The sequence below is a fragment of the Cyprinodon tularosa genome, unplaced genomic scaffold (assembly GCF_016077235.1).
Source record: "Cyprinodon tularosa strain WSP-4 unplaced genomic scaffold, ASM1607723v1 ctg275, whole genome shotgun sequence".
Lineage (NCBI taxonomy): Eukaryota > Metazoa > Chordata > Actinopteri > Cyprinodontiformes > Cyprinodontidae > Cyprinodon > Cyprinodon tularosa.
The window spans coordinates 721,858-735,818 of record NW_024038980.1 but is presented as its reverse complement, the minus strand read 5'-3'; the positions used below and the strand labels follow the sequence as shown (position 1 = coordinate 735,818).

The 13,961-nt window shown below is 38.6% G+C and overlaps 1 protein-coding gene across 1 annotated transcript; it reads right to left on the bottom strand.

Annotated features, from left to right (window-relative positions):
* Positions 1-201: 201 nt before the first annotated feature.
* rbm19 (RNA binding motif protein 19) lies at positions 202-12,653 on the bottom strand. Its single transcript, XM_038290068.1, has 23 exons — positions 12,492-12,653; positions 12,230-12,412; positions 12,032-12,145; positions 10,715-10,756; positions 10,263-10,473; positions 9,917-10,128; positions 9,757-9,816; positions 9,594-9,672; positions 8,131-8,202; positions 5,328-5,537; positions 5,109-5,239; positions 4,370-4,497; positions 4,183-4,279; positions 3,993-4,103; positions 3,715-3,915; positions 2,844-2,913; positions 2,592-2,731; positions 2,436-2,496; positions 1,306-1,385; positions 1,147-1,202; positions 908-1,024; positions 722-827; positions 202-607 (listed from the first exon to the last, which is right to left on the bottom strand). Exons 1-23 carry the CDS (start codon positions 12,525-12,527, stop codon positions 401-403), a joined length of 2,724 nt encoding a protein of 907 aa, XP_038145996.1. The 5' UTR covers positions 12,528-12,653; the 3' UTR covers positions 202-400.
* Positions 12,654-13,961: the final 1,308 nt, after the last annotated feature.

Here is a 13,961-nt window from a genome sequence, read left to right as displayed (position 1 = left end):
TGAAAAAGACCTAACAATGAAAGGATCAATAAAGGTTTAGAATTGAATTTTACAGCTATAGAGTAACAAAAAAATTACCGAACATGAAAAAATTAAAATCAAATCGATAGAACTACTTTTGGAATGCTAGAATCATGAGACAAGGACAACAAAACAATCAATAAAACGGTCTCTGAAGTGCTGAATACAGAGATAGCTAGATTGCAATTGGTACTTTGCTGTCTTTTTATTGGTACGTATTCAACAAAAGATAAAAATAAACATGTAGAGATTATGTAAAATGACTTTAATACACAAACTTAATACATACAGTACATAAGTTTCAGTATTTTCTCAATGCATCCTAATCAGTACTGCTCATTGTTCAGTTCGTACTCCTCTGTTCAGGATTAGGTCTAATTCAGTCCTCATCACCGCCATCGGTTTCCATTGTCTGAAGAATTCCTTCCATAACTTCTGCCTTTCGCCTTTTCTTTGGTAAATCACCATGAAAATGTTCAGCTGTTTTCCGTCTCAGTGTCTCGACTGTATCCTCTGCCTCGGCCCATTCCAGCACAAGACGTCTGCCGTACAGATGGGTGCTGTGGCAGAGTGCAGCAAACGCTTTCTGCATGGAAACAAAAACAAAAAAAACATGTTTACCACACTTAAAACAAATTCATGACTTAAAATTCTTGAATAGTGCTTCAGAGGATATGTATTAAATAAAAGCAAAATATACCTTAGCATCCTGTTTGGTGAGGAAATCAACAAAAGCAAACCCCCGATGGTTCCCTGAACCTGCTGCTTTCTTTGGAAGGCGGACAGTCTTCAGCTCCCCGAATGTACTGAGGGGAAACATAATTGTTTAAACCTCCAAACAAAACAGAGTAAAAAAATAACTTATTCATGGTTGTGTAAGTGGTACCAAAAGAGCTCTCGGACTTCCTTGACATTTGCTTGGAAGGGAATGTTGCGCACAAGGATCTTTGAGCCTGTCTGCTTCTTCTCAGCTTGCTTCTTCTTGTGAGACACCTCAGCAGACCTTCACACAGATAGGAAACGGAGCGAGTAAACAGCAACTCAAGGAATTTATTATTTCTATTTCATCTCATTTAACCAGTTTACTTTTTAAGGATGTATTCCTCAAATGAATACACCACTTACCTTGTGCCTCTTTCGGAAATCTTCACCTCCAACTGGTGATCATCTAACATACAGTGCTGAAGAGATGTTTGAGGAGAGAGAGAGCAAAAATATTAGGCTAAATGTAAGTTGTGGAGCTGTTAAGTGGAAGTCCTTCAGAAAAAAATTTGAAATAGATACCTGCAGTTGCCTCAGAGCCTTTTGTGCTGACTCTGCTGTCTGATATTGGACAAAACCGTAACCCATAGACATTAGTTTACCTGAAAGTCCAAAAGAAAAGATACCCAATGATATAACTAAAAATAAGCACCGAAATGCATAGAAAAAGATACATGCTGACAAATTACAGATATGAATACTTAAAAAATTACAACGCTTAAGAATTAGAATGCCTTGTAAAAAAGGAAAGGGTATAGAAAGACGTTTAATTATTGCAAAGCTTTTAAATATTCCATTTATAAATTAAAATATATTTTATTTTATTGAGCATAAGTAAACAGTCTAAGACTGGACCCAATAACAATCTTTCCTTCATGTCAGATATCAGGACTTTTTAATTTCAGCCCATTTTCTGAGAGGTTTTGACTCAGGTGTCTGCAAAAAAAAAATAAAATAAAATAACAAAAACAAACAAAATACCAAGAATAGCACAAGAAGAGAACTACTCAGCCGATCAAAGTTTTTTACCCAGTTAGACAAAAATGTATCTGTAGGTGTTAAAACCAATCAGACATCTATAACCAAAGTAAAAAAAAAAACAAAACTAAAATTTTGATGATTTTTCCGAAACTCACATAAAGCAATATGCAAACTTTAATACATTTGTTATCAAGAACAAACAAGTGTTCAACTAAATGTAGGTATCAATGTAGGTATCAGTAATGCTCACACAGTTAGGTTAACTGCTACCATTTGTTAATATGCCGGCATTATTCATTTGAACAAAAAGAAGCTAATTTGCTATGCTAACAGCATACTACAAGACATTTTTAAACATAAGAATTTGTATCAACTGTATTGTGGTGGTAGGAAAATATTTGGGGCTAGCATTAGTCATACCCTTCCTTTGCACAAAGTGGACTGATTTATGGAGAAATGGAGCTTCATGTGCCATAATATAACCTCATTCAGTTTCAATATAGATTTAAACGTGTAGCATTAAAAGCATTAAAAGTGTGGGTAACCTTCCAGGCAGGATCACTTTTGTGGCTTAAGCATAAACATATTATTCTCTAAACAAAATAAATAAAAGCTTATATAAAGAAAATGCATAAGCATCAGACCAGAATTAAAGTCATAATGTAAAATACCTGACTTATCTTTCTTCTTTGAAATGCTGCAAGACATGACCTTTCCACATTTGGAGAAGATCTGCAGTAAATAAAGTAAAAGGCATTAAAAAAATCTTTTTACTGTTTAATTTGTAAATGAGACAAAATTTAGCAGAAGTTTGAATAATGACTTACATTTTGTAGTTTTTCTTCTGTTGTGCTGAAATTTAGATTCTTAATGAAAAGTGTAGATCCTGGCTGAGCTTCTTCTTCCTCCTCATCTTCTTGATCATCCTCCTCTTTCTTGTTCTCTTCAACTGCTATCTCCTTTTTGTCTGGTATTAATATTTTTTAGTAATATATTGTTAGACACAATATATGACATGAAAAAAAAAGGATAAAAAAACAACAACAAACAAATGGTCTAAAATGTGCAGCTAATTTTACCCATTTCTTGTTTGGCCGCTGTGAACACCCCTACAGGGGCCCACTCCAAATACAGAGGGACATGATGGAACTAGGGTTTAAGAAAACAAACAACACAAATTGACTGACCAACATAAAGTATGAAATTATTGTAAAACTACTGGACACAATCAATTTTTTAAGTCAAACGATTCCATTCTGATACCCCTAAATAAAAGCTAGCCTCCAGAAGTTACTTAAAGGTATAACAGAGGATGTTTTTTTTCCAGGTAGATCATCAAAATAAGTGGTCCTCCTAATTGTCAATCATTCTGCTGTTATGTTTCCGTAAGGCTGTCCTACGTGCTTGTCCCCATTTTCACTTGGTGAGTCTGGGAAAGGGGAAAAATTGCAAATCTTCTTGAAAGTAAGCTTGTATGAGTGATGCAAACAGCAACTTTCACGCGTTTAATAGGTGTTAAGCGGAAAAGGCAAATCTTGTCAAAAATTCACGAAGATCCTCCACAATACCTTTAATCAATAAACAGTCTACCTGGGAGTAATTTAAGTATAAATCCAGTTGCTCTTTGAATAGTTGGAGAACTTTAGAGGGAAATCAACAAAAGAAGCAACCAAAGGGACAATGTTAACTCTGAATGAGTTGGTGAGGTCTACAGCTGAGGTGGAAAAATCTCTTAGCATAGCAACTTAAATTCCCCAAATGTCCCATACAAATTTGAACAAGGTAAAAAAAAAAAAAACACTTTCTATGGCTCCATCATCTAAAATCGAAATTAAATACTATTTTAAATTAAATCGAAATTAAATACCATTTGAAATAGATCGAAATTAAATGCTTGAAATGTGAAAAGGTGTGTGAGAACCTTTGCAAGGCGCTGTGGATGTCACCCACCTTGCTGTAAGCCAGCCTTGTAAAGGCTCGCTTGGCTTCGGTCGGCTCCAGGAACTCGATGATGGCTGTGAGTCCTGAAGGCGGCAGCAGAACTCGACCCAAAGAGCCGTGAGGCGAGAAAAGTTCCTCAAGCTCTGCTGTTGTAACACCAGCGGGGAGATTTTTTACCAGGATCACAGTGTTACTCCTCGCTGCAGCTGCCTGTATAAAAATAACAGTATGTTAAAACATATGTTGGATTATTAGGTATACAGACTCTCAGATTTTGTTCTAATTACTTGACTAAAAGAGTCTAGACAAACACTGTTGTCTAGCAGAAACTGTCGAGTTTCCTGGACAATCTGAGTTTCTCCTAGAGCCATCCTCACGGCAACGCTTCCCTTTGACTCCTTCGGAGGATAAAAACGCAAAATCAGTTTATTTGATTGATAATAAGTAAAACAATTCAGCCTAAAAAACGTGACTCACATGGTCCAAGACTTGGCTTTTTGTGGCATTATATTTCTCAGCAATGGCGTCGGCCACTGCACTAGTACCCAAAAACAAAGTGTTCCAGTTGTGTGAGCTGAAAAAAAAGAAAACATAGTTAATGTGCAATTAAAAAAACAGGAAAACTAATCAGAAATAGAAAAGAGAATTAGTTAAATATGGATACCTTGAGCTTGTAGCTTTATTCTTAGCATCTTTTTGTCGTTTATATGTAGATGAGCCAGGACCACCAGATTCTGAAGACTCAGATTTTTCTTTCTTCACCGTGGAGGGAAGAACATGAAGCATTCTACCCTAAAATCACACCAACAAATAATGCATCCTGTGAGCCTGAGCAGATAATCAGTTAAGAATCTGGAAACCATTGAAAACAATGTTTATTAGACAAATTAATGACAAAACCCAAAAACCTAAGAATCAGAATCAGAATTGACATTTCTGAAAGGATTCAAAATATTTCAAAAATATTTACAATATTCTAAAAAAAAATTTTTTTTTAAACTTTGGAGCAACCCCCCCAAAAAAGACATATTTACCACAAATCAGTGTTAGTCTTATATTTGCTTTGCTGAAAAACATAAAATATAACTACAGATGTAACGAGCAAGTTAACTTTTCTAATAGAATACAGAAAAAAATTTATTATTATTATTCAACTCACTTATAACTACCCATTTCAAACATCACTTCACAGTCTTCCATCAAGTTAAACACTTATCCCTATTTTTCTCCCATGTTGGATGAAAAATGTTCTCCAAAATGTTTACAAGAATTTTTTTAAAAGATAAACAATATAATACTGTACTCTAAAGTGCTAATACTGCACTGTACACTACTTAACTGAAAAAATCTTTAAAGCCTGTAGACCATATTGTGTATTTTTTTAAATTGTGAAAAATAACTACCTGAAATATATGTCCATCCAACTTTGCAAGAGCTACAACAGCATTTTCTGGTATCATGTAGGTAATAAAAGCAAATCCTTTAGGTTTTTTGGTCAGGTTGTCGATAGGAAAGAGGATCTCAGATAAAGGACCTGTGAAGTGAGAAAAAAAAAAAATGAGACAAAATACTTACTGACATAACTTAATAACTATATGCGTACAGCATGTCCTTCAACTCACCGTGTTTAGTGAAAAGTTCCTTGAGCTCTTCTTCTGTACACGTGTAAGGAAGGTTTCTGATGAAGAGTCGACCAGAGTCTGAAACATCCTCTTCCTCCTCATCTTCCTTCAGCTTCCTGCTGAAGCTTCTGTCAATTTCTTTGTCGTTTTTGTTTCTCTTGCTTTTTGCTGCCGAAGGATCAACACGGAAGACTTCGATGTAACGACCGCCTGGAAAACAAGCAAGTTCGCCTTAAAACCAGAAGCACATCCAGATAAACTGGAGGAAGGTCACCAGAATGCTCATCTTTCATTTCAGTCATATCATAAAACTCTAAATTGATCTAGCCTAATGTTGAGAACTCTGAGTTTTCGGTTTTACAATGGCTGCTATAAATTAGTTAAATCAATTCTAAGTAGAACCATTCAGAATTTAGCATGTTTGAGCAACAGGTTTGAAAAGCCATTATAAAGGGAGCCCCGATTCGACGTGTCAACATGACAAGAGGCAACAGGAAGTGCCTATTTAACCCCACCGGAACTAGAGATTTTAATGCAGAAATATATAAAATACAAAGAAGGAGAATGTGTTTAAAAGACAGAGAAACAGCTCCACAGCGACAAAGGAGAGGAAGATTGCAGAGAAGAAGATTGTTGCTCGGATTAATGCGAAAGTTTATATGTAGTTGACTATGGCAGGCCGTTTTTATATTTATTTAAAGCACTCCCCTCTCTGTTGTTTTACTTGAAGATCACTAAAATAAGATATATAGCTCAGTAGGTAACACTGACGACTCCGGTACAGTTGATCGTGAGTATGACTCCCGGCATGGACATCCAGGTGGACCCTTAGGTAAGGTCCTTAGTGCTCTGCCATGAGTGAAACCGCAAATACAAGATGTCGTATGAGTTAACAAGCTCCGCGTCAGTTGCTAGGGAACCAGGTCACCTTGTTGACAAATTGGCTACTGGAACAACACATAGAGCAGAATATATACATATAAAACCTGTGCATCATTATCTACCTCATGTTGATTCAGTCTGTTTTTACACAGTAAATACTAAGTGGCTGTTTGCAGCTGCAATTGGACGTTATCATCCCAATAAATGGTTATTAGCAGCTATCAGTCCCATAGAATGCTCTCAGATTTTGCCAGTTGCCTCATTAGGTTGTTATCGAAAAGAATTTCCTTTTCCCCCGCTAAATTAATGAACCTATTTATGTGTAATCTAAAAATAATAACAGAAGTTCTTCATGTACTGTAAATATAAAAAAATAAAAATAGATGATCCTCATCTAGCTCATATTAAACAAAGCAAAAACAAGTAATCTCATGCGCTGTCAACTTGTAGAATCCTCTCCCTATTAATATTTGATTCTCTTTGAAATAGTGCTGATGATTCTTTAATAAGATCCTCGTCAAACAGACATGCAATGTTTGTTTTTAAAACTTAATGTGTGCAACGGGCCTAGTGAATGAAATATATATATATATTTGTTTTGTTTTTGTTTTTTTTATGCACAAAACTACGACAAGAATCTCACTAAATCAGGAAATAAAACAGTGTGATTGGCTGTAAGGAGAGACAGAGGACACTCCAAGTTAAACACTTATCACTCCGAGAAGAAAACCTGCCAGGTTAGCTCTGGGGAGAATCTTACTACGGTGCCTGAAACAGAAGTTGAGGAAACTCTCTTCGTGAAACGGAAAAGTCAGAGTTTCTCTGTTTTCAGGTGAGTTTTCGGTAAAACTGCTTCAAGAAACACCCTGTATGTTGGAGGAGCTCCAGAGCAGTAGGAAGATTGTCTCCCCCTAGTGGTTCATTGTCGGCCCTCTATGTATCAGTTTTGTTTATTTCTATTTATTTCTATTGTTCTATATGTTCAATCATATTCTATGGCAAAAAACAAATAAATAAAATAAAAAAGAAACTCAATTGGGTCAAATGATCTGCTGATAAAGCTAGTTCTAATTTCAAAATGCCTCTTTTAAATAACAGGAACCTCGTACTCGTCGTCTCCCGATTTATCCGGAACCGGGTCGCGGGGGCAGCAGACTAAGCAGAGACTCCCAGACTTCCCTCTCCGCAGACACCTCCTCCAGCTCTGCTGGGGGAAGACCTAGGCGCTCCCAGGCCAGCCGAGAGACGTAGTCTCTCCAGCGTGTCCTGGGTCGTCCCCTGGGCCTCCTCCCAGTGGGACGTGCCTGGAACACCTCCTGACGTGCCTGGAACCGCCACCTCCTTTAACCACCACCTTAACGTGGTGGAGGGGTTTCAGCGCCTGGGTGATCCCAGAGGCTATGTTGTCGGGGGCTAAATGCCCCTGGTAGGGTCTCCCAAGGCAAACAGGCTCTGGGTGACAGGTCAGACGAAGAGGGGTTCAAAAACCCTTATGACGAGGACTACAGCGAGTTACGTGACATCGCCCTGTACGGCGGAGCCGGGACCCCACCCGTGAGCCAGGCCTGGGGTTGGGATTCGTTGGCGAGCGCCTGATGGTCAGGCTCTTCCTTGCAGGACCCGGCCGGGCCCAGCCCGAAAGAGCGACGCGAGGCTATCCCCCAGTGGGCCCACCACCTGCAGGGGGAACCATGAGGGACCGGTGCATAGAGGATTGGGCGGCAGTCAGAGGCGGAGACCTCGGCGACCTGATCCGCGGGCGTTTAAACTGGCTCTGAGGAACACAGGAACCTGTTTCTTTTTTCTTTGAGATAACTCTAAAAGAAAACCAATGTCATCTGCTGCTATATCGCATTTGAAACCAATTAATATGATGTTTATGGTTACTTCATATAATCCTAATAAGATATTGATTTCTTACCGATGTAGTCTTTATTCTTCTTTAGAGCCTTCTCCACCTCCCCCTCAGAGTGCAGGTCCACATACACATAACCTAAAGCAGCCACATGAAGATGGTTTGAACATATTGACCTTTACTTTGTTTAAAGCCGTGGTTCTCAAAGTGTGTGGCGCGACCCACTGGTGGGGAATTGAGACGTGACAGGTGGGGCGCGCCAAGTTCCGGTGTGTGTGTGTGTGACTATAAATGTAGAACGTGTGAGAGCAAACTGTCCTTATAGCTGTATGTTGCCGCTTTTTAGACCAATCAAACCCACAAAGTAATCATTACTAGCCTACATGCAGTCTAATTAAAAGAACATTAGAAAAATTTCACCTGGAACTGAAGTGCCAAAATAATGATTGACGTGACGTCGGCATATTATTTGTAACGGAATAAACTTTCGCGCCCCAGTGTTGCCAACTCAGCGACTTTGTCGCTATATTTCAGACCCCTCCAGCGACTCTTTATCAAAAAAGCGACTAGCGACAAATTAGCGACTTTTGGAGACTCTTACGTGAAAGCACGTATCGTTCCTTTTCTTGTCCTCCAGCGGCAGGTGCTGCCGTGGGGCGCCTAACCCATCCCCACCCCGTTCTCCCCCGCTATCACAGGAGTCCCTCTCAGCGCTGCAGAGACACAGCATGTTTACCCTCAGCGTCCAGACTGCAAATAAAGCGCACGTGCGCCGGGATTGACGGCGCAGGTTGATCATAAATAACTGAATTTGAAATATTTTATCTTAAATAAATAGGACCAGTTTATTGAAATGACGTCTGACTCCACCCTGAAGCTCAGGTTTAATGCTCAGACTAATAGTGAATTCTGGTTTGGAGTGGAGAGGGAGTATCCACTCATCGGGCAGAGAGCTGTGTGCATTCTTCTTCCCTTTGCCACATCATATCTCTGTGAGATGGGCTTTTCAACTGTTGCTTCACTGAAAACAAAATACAGATCTCAGCTGAACATTGAGCATGAGTGGCAGTATCAAGCCTGCAACCCCGTTTTGAGAAACTGTGCAATGCAAAACAGGCTCATTGCAGCCACTAATGCAGGGATAAATAGACCTGTATTGCCAGATGGATTTCACTTCTTTTCTTTGATTAACAGATTGCAGAGTGGCACTTTAATTTTTTCTATCTTTGAGCTTGATACAAATTTTGACACAGCTGCATTTTTATTTTCTTTATTTTTGAGCTTGCTGTTATTTGATGTAGATAGTTTGTATTTAGATACTACTTGTTACTTCAATAAAATTGGAACATTTTAAGATTGTTGCATATTTCATTAGCATTGTGTTGGGGCGATGGGGACAGGCGGGGCTTGAAAATTCCCTCTTGTCCAAAGTGGGGAATGACAGAAAAAGTTTGAGAACCACTGGTTTAAAGTCAGACTATGTAAATGCAAACATTAATGCTCTGATTAAAACACTTTTAGAAACACACCCGTTCTGTTTCCGCTTTCATTCCTGCCGATTCTGATAGCTGCAGGCTTCAGTGGAGTCATGAACTCTCGGATTTGTTGCTACCAGAGATTGAAAAGGAAAAATGAAGTTAGGAACGTAACCCTTTTCAAGCAGAAGGTCCTCAGTGACCAGGTGTAGCTCACCTCTTTTACATTAAATGGAACTCCTCTTAGCTTTACTGTGAACTCTGACGCCGGCTCCGTCTAAACAGGCACACGTTGGATTGAAACAAACAAAAAAAATGCCCAAATGGTTATATCTAAGGTGCAGCTTTACCGACATATTCTTCCTAGTGAAATATACCTCTTGTTTCTTGTTCCCTGACAAAGGTTTCAATTTTGAGATGTTTTCTCGTTCACCGCTCTCATAGGCACTGTCTCCATGTGGAACGGGACCATTATCCTCCTCTTCACTGGCTTCATTCTCTTCCTCACTATCCTCCATAGTTTGTGCCACCTTGGAGCGCAGGTAGTCCATGTCTGTGAGGCCAGACTTCAGGGCTTCTTTAGAGGCAGCTAAAAACACCAAAATGGTAAAAAATATATTTTATTTTTAAAAAGTTTCCACTGTGAAATAGTCACTTCTCCATTATCATACATTGGGTTTATTTGTTCTAAATTTTAGAAAGAGATTAAAAAGACATGACGACCTTCATCTCCATCGTGCTCTTCCTCCTGTTCATCCTCTGAATCTTCTGAATCAAAGTTGAGGTAATCATCAGACGTTGGCTTCTTCTTCTTCTCTTTCTTTGAGCTCTTAGGCTTAGCTTGATCCTGAGCCATGTCGTTTGTCCAGGTCTGGGCCTGAGTGCGGTTCTGATGCACTGACAGAAACTCACTGAATCCATCTTCATCCTCCAACTGAAACAGGACAAAAAGGGCGAAATAAAAAATATTCTAACAGTAACAGAGAAAAACCACAAAGACAAATCCTTAACCTTTAGAATATCTAAGACACTTATAAAGTAATACTATCAATAATAATTATAATTAAATTAACCCAGGATCCAACTATGGAAATACATTTTTTTATTTTTATGAATACATCTTAATATTTAATCAAACAGTTTCACAGTAGGAAAGCTGTAAGCTCTTTACTCACATTTTCCAGTACGCTGTTAGTTTCCTTTAGTCTTGTCTTGTTCTGGATTTTAAGCACATACAGAAAAAAACAATCAGTACAGTTTATTTCTATTTTTTCTAACAAATTAGGGATGTATAGACAGAGTCCAACCAGTGAATAGGAGGTTGAAACAAAATATTTCCTGTTAACTAAATGCTTTACCACATGTTCGCCCTGAGCATGTGTGGGTTCTCTCCGGGTACTCTGGCTTCCTCCCACAGTCCACATAAAAACACGACCGTTAGGTTAATTGGCTTCTCTAAATTCTCCTTGGGTGTGTGTGTGTGCATGAATGGTTGTTTGTCCTGTTTGTCTCTGTGTTGCCCTGCGATGGACTGGCGACCTGTCCAGGGTGTACCCCGCCTCTCACCCATTGACGGCTGGAGATAGGCACCAGCACCCCTTGCGACCCCACTTGGGATTAAGCGTGTTAGAGGATGGATGGATGGAGTACAACTTTGCTACTTCTTTTATTTGCTATTGTTTCTAAAATAAAATGCATAATGATATTACAGCTGGCTGCTCAGTGGGTAGCACTGCTGCCTTGAAGCAAGAAGGTTCTGGGTTCAATTACCGACCTAAGGTCTTTCTGCATGGCGTTTGCATGTTCTCCCTAAGCATGTGTGGGTTCTCTCCAGGAACTCGGCTTCCTCCCACAGTCCAAAAACATGACTGTTAACTGGCTTCACTAACTTCTCGTTAGGTGTGAGAGTGTGTGTGTGTGTGAATGGTTGTTTGTCCCGTTTGTCTCTGTATTGTGATGGACTGACGACCTGTCCAGGGTGTACCCCGTCTCTCGCCCATTGACAGCTGGAGAGAGGCACCAACACCCCTCGCGACCCCACTTGGGATAAGCGTGTCAGATAATGAATGGATGGATGGATATTACAGCTTCATTGATTTATTTCAAATTTGAAACATGTACCTGTGTATTGACAATAAAGTTGAATCTAATCTAATTGTCTAGCCTGTAAGGTAAACATTTTCTTTTACCAATTGATCAAAAAGTAGTGTATTCTTGAGTATCGAAAATTATCGAATCGTTGGGTGAGGAAATTAATACTGAATCTAATCGTCATGATGGGAGTGATTTACTCTCCTAATGATGATTTGTAGAGATGCACTAATAATGTGTGTTTAATAGTGCTTAGACATAGAGCCAAAGATGGCAACTCAGTAACCATGAAAGAGAAGCAAGAAACAGTGTTTGTCCATGCAAATACCTGAGCGCATCTCTAAACCACATGACAACAAACATAGTCAATTATTATAGCTTCTTATTTCTTCCCCTCTTACCGTCTTTTTCTCTTTAGGAGCAGCAGCTGATGTTTTGTCCGGTTCTGGTCTCTGGGAGTGTTTACTCCAGGCTTTTCCTTTAGTGGGATCTCCAAACGCTTTACACATCTCCACCTAAACGCAAGAGAACATCATTAAGAGCATTTAGTGATAGATAAATTAACTATCTGTGTTTCTGGCTAGCTTAAAATACCCCACCGTCACTCTGGATGTGTCGACAAAGCTCTTGTTGAAATGTTTCAGCGCTTTGCTCGCATCCTCCTCGGATTTGAAGCCAACAAAGCCAAACTTTCTGAATTTTCCATCTTTGGTGAACTTCAGAGAGCAGTCTGTCACTGTGCCGAAGTCTGCAAACATCGACCTGAACCTCTCCTCCTTCATCTAAATACAGAAAAACATCTTTAGGTGTTCATCTACTACAGCAGATGTGTTTGGCTAAATATATATATGTTTTACTTACCCCATTAGGGAGGTTTTTAACAATGAGTCTTGACATGTTTATTTGGCCCTAAATTCAATTAAAAGTAGGTTCAATCGTTTTTATTAATGTCAACAAACCAGCATGGATACAGCACCTACGACGCCATATTGACATGAGGAGGAAAGGGTTTCATCTTCTTCATTTGCTACGTCGACGTGTTTTGGGGACAATCACCGCCACCCTGTGGTCATATGGGCACATAGCAGTCCTGATTCTTCTCTACCCAGTAAATCAATTCAAATCCACTTGGAATTTATTCAGCAATTAAACCTGAAACTTTCGTTCTGCAAGGCAGCAGTGCTACCACTGTGCAGCCCATTGCTAATCCATCCAAAACTAAAAATATATGTTAAGAATGGTTTACAGGGATGTTGGAAATATAGAAAAACAGACATTTTTAGTTTAACTTTTGTACGGTATTATTGGACTTTTCCTGAGAAATATCACAAAAAACAAACGTACAGCTGGAGCAACAGCAAAAGGAGGTTCTATGTATAAACTTCAAATCCCAATAAAATATGTTAGTGTTTTTGGTTGTGATCAACTTTAGTAGGTTTTACCTCTCAAGCAAGACATGGTAAACATCGGTGGAAATATTCCCTTACTATAATAATAGATCTGGCCATTTATCTGAGAGCATTATATAAACCATAGCCTGGTAAAGGTCCATTCAGCTACCTTAAACAGTGGGACTAAATTAAAATTAATAAAGTCGTATTTGTCTTAAACAGAAAACGCTGAGTAGCATATGACTGGATACCTCTGGCAAACACAGTTCTAGAAGAAAAGGGGTTTATCTGCTTTGTGTCTTTAGTTCATTTCTTGGCATATATTAGAAGTTACTTAAAGGTTATTTTTTTGGAACATTTCTTATAAACTTAACTACCTACAGTATATTCTGAGATTTTGTTGCTCAGCATTAGTAGCAAACTGATAACTCAATTTTCTCTGGTAAGTGAGGCCCATTAAATCAGTCAGGTGGTAGTCTGATCCTAACATGGTTAAAGAACTTTGCACAACTTTGTCAGACAATTTTTTTTATGTTAAACTCTGTTAATGAGTTAAAAAATAGCCAAATACATGTACAGAACAATTATAACTGGGAAGTCAGTTGCTTTCCTGTTTATAATCCCTTAACCTCTAATTTTAACTAATCATTTAAAACAAGCATTATATTTGAATAAGAATTAGAGCTTTATTCTTTGGGATTGTGCATACAAACAAGAAATTAATCTACTTTTCTATCATTGAAGACCTTCTTAATACAAATATACATAGTTTTATTAAATTCAGCTCTATCTATCAGTCTTAAATGGTTTATATATTTTGTGTTTCATTTTTTTTCACCTTACTATTCAACTCAAAAAGCTTTAAATCTTAAATTCTCTGACCTTTAATACACCTCCTAATACTTGCCTAACTTTCTTCCTAAAGCAGGCGTGACCAACA

What these genes read in the sequence shown, in the direction of transcription:
- rbm19 (XM_038290068.1), bottom strand. Translation starts at nt 12,527, where the DNA reads ATGTCAAGACTCATTGTTAAAAACCTCCCTAATGGG. An exon ending in TCGACACATCCAGAGTGACG is followed by an intron (nt 12,146 to 12,229) that starts GTGGGGTATTTT and finishes TCTTGCGTTTAG; the next exon opens with GTGGAGATGTGTAAAGCGTT. An exon ending in CAGGGAACAAGAAACAAGAG is followed by an intron (nt 9,817 to 9,916) that starts GTATATTTCACT and finishes GTGCCTGTTTAG; the next exon opens with ACGGAGCCGGCGTCAGAGTT.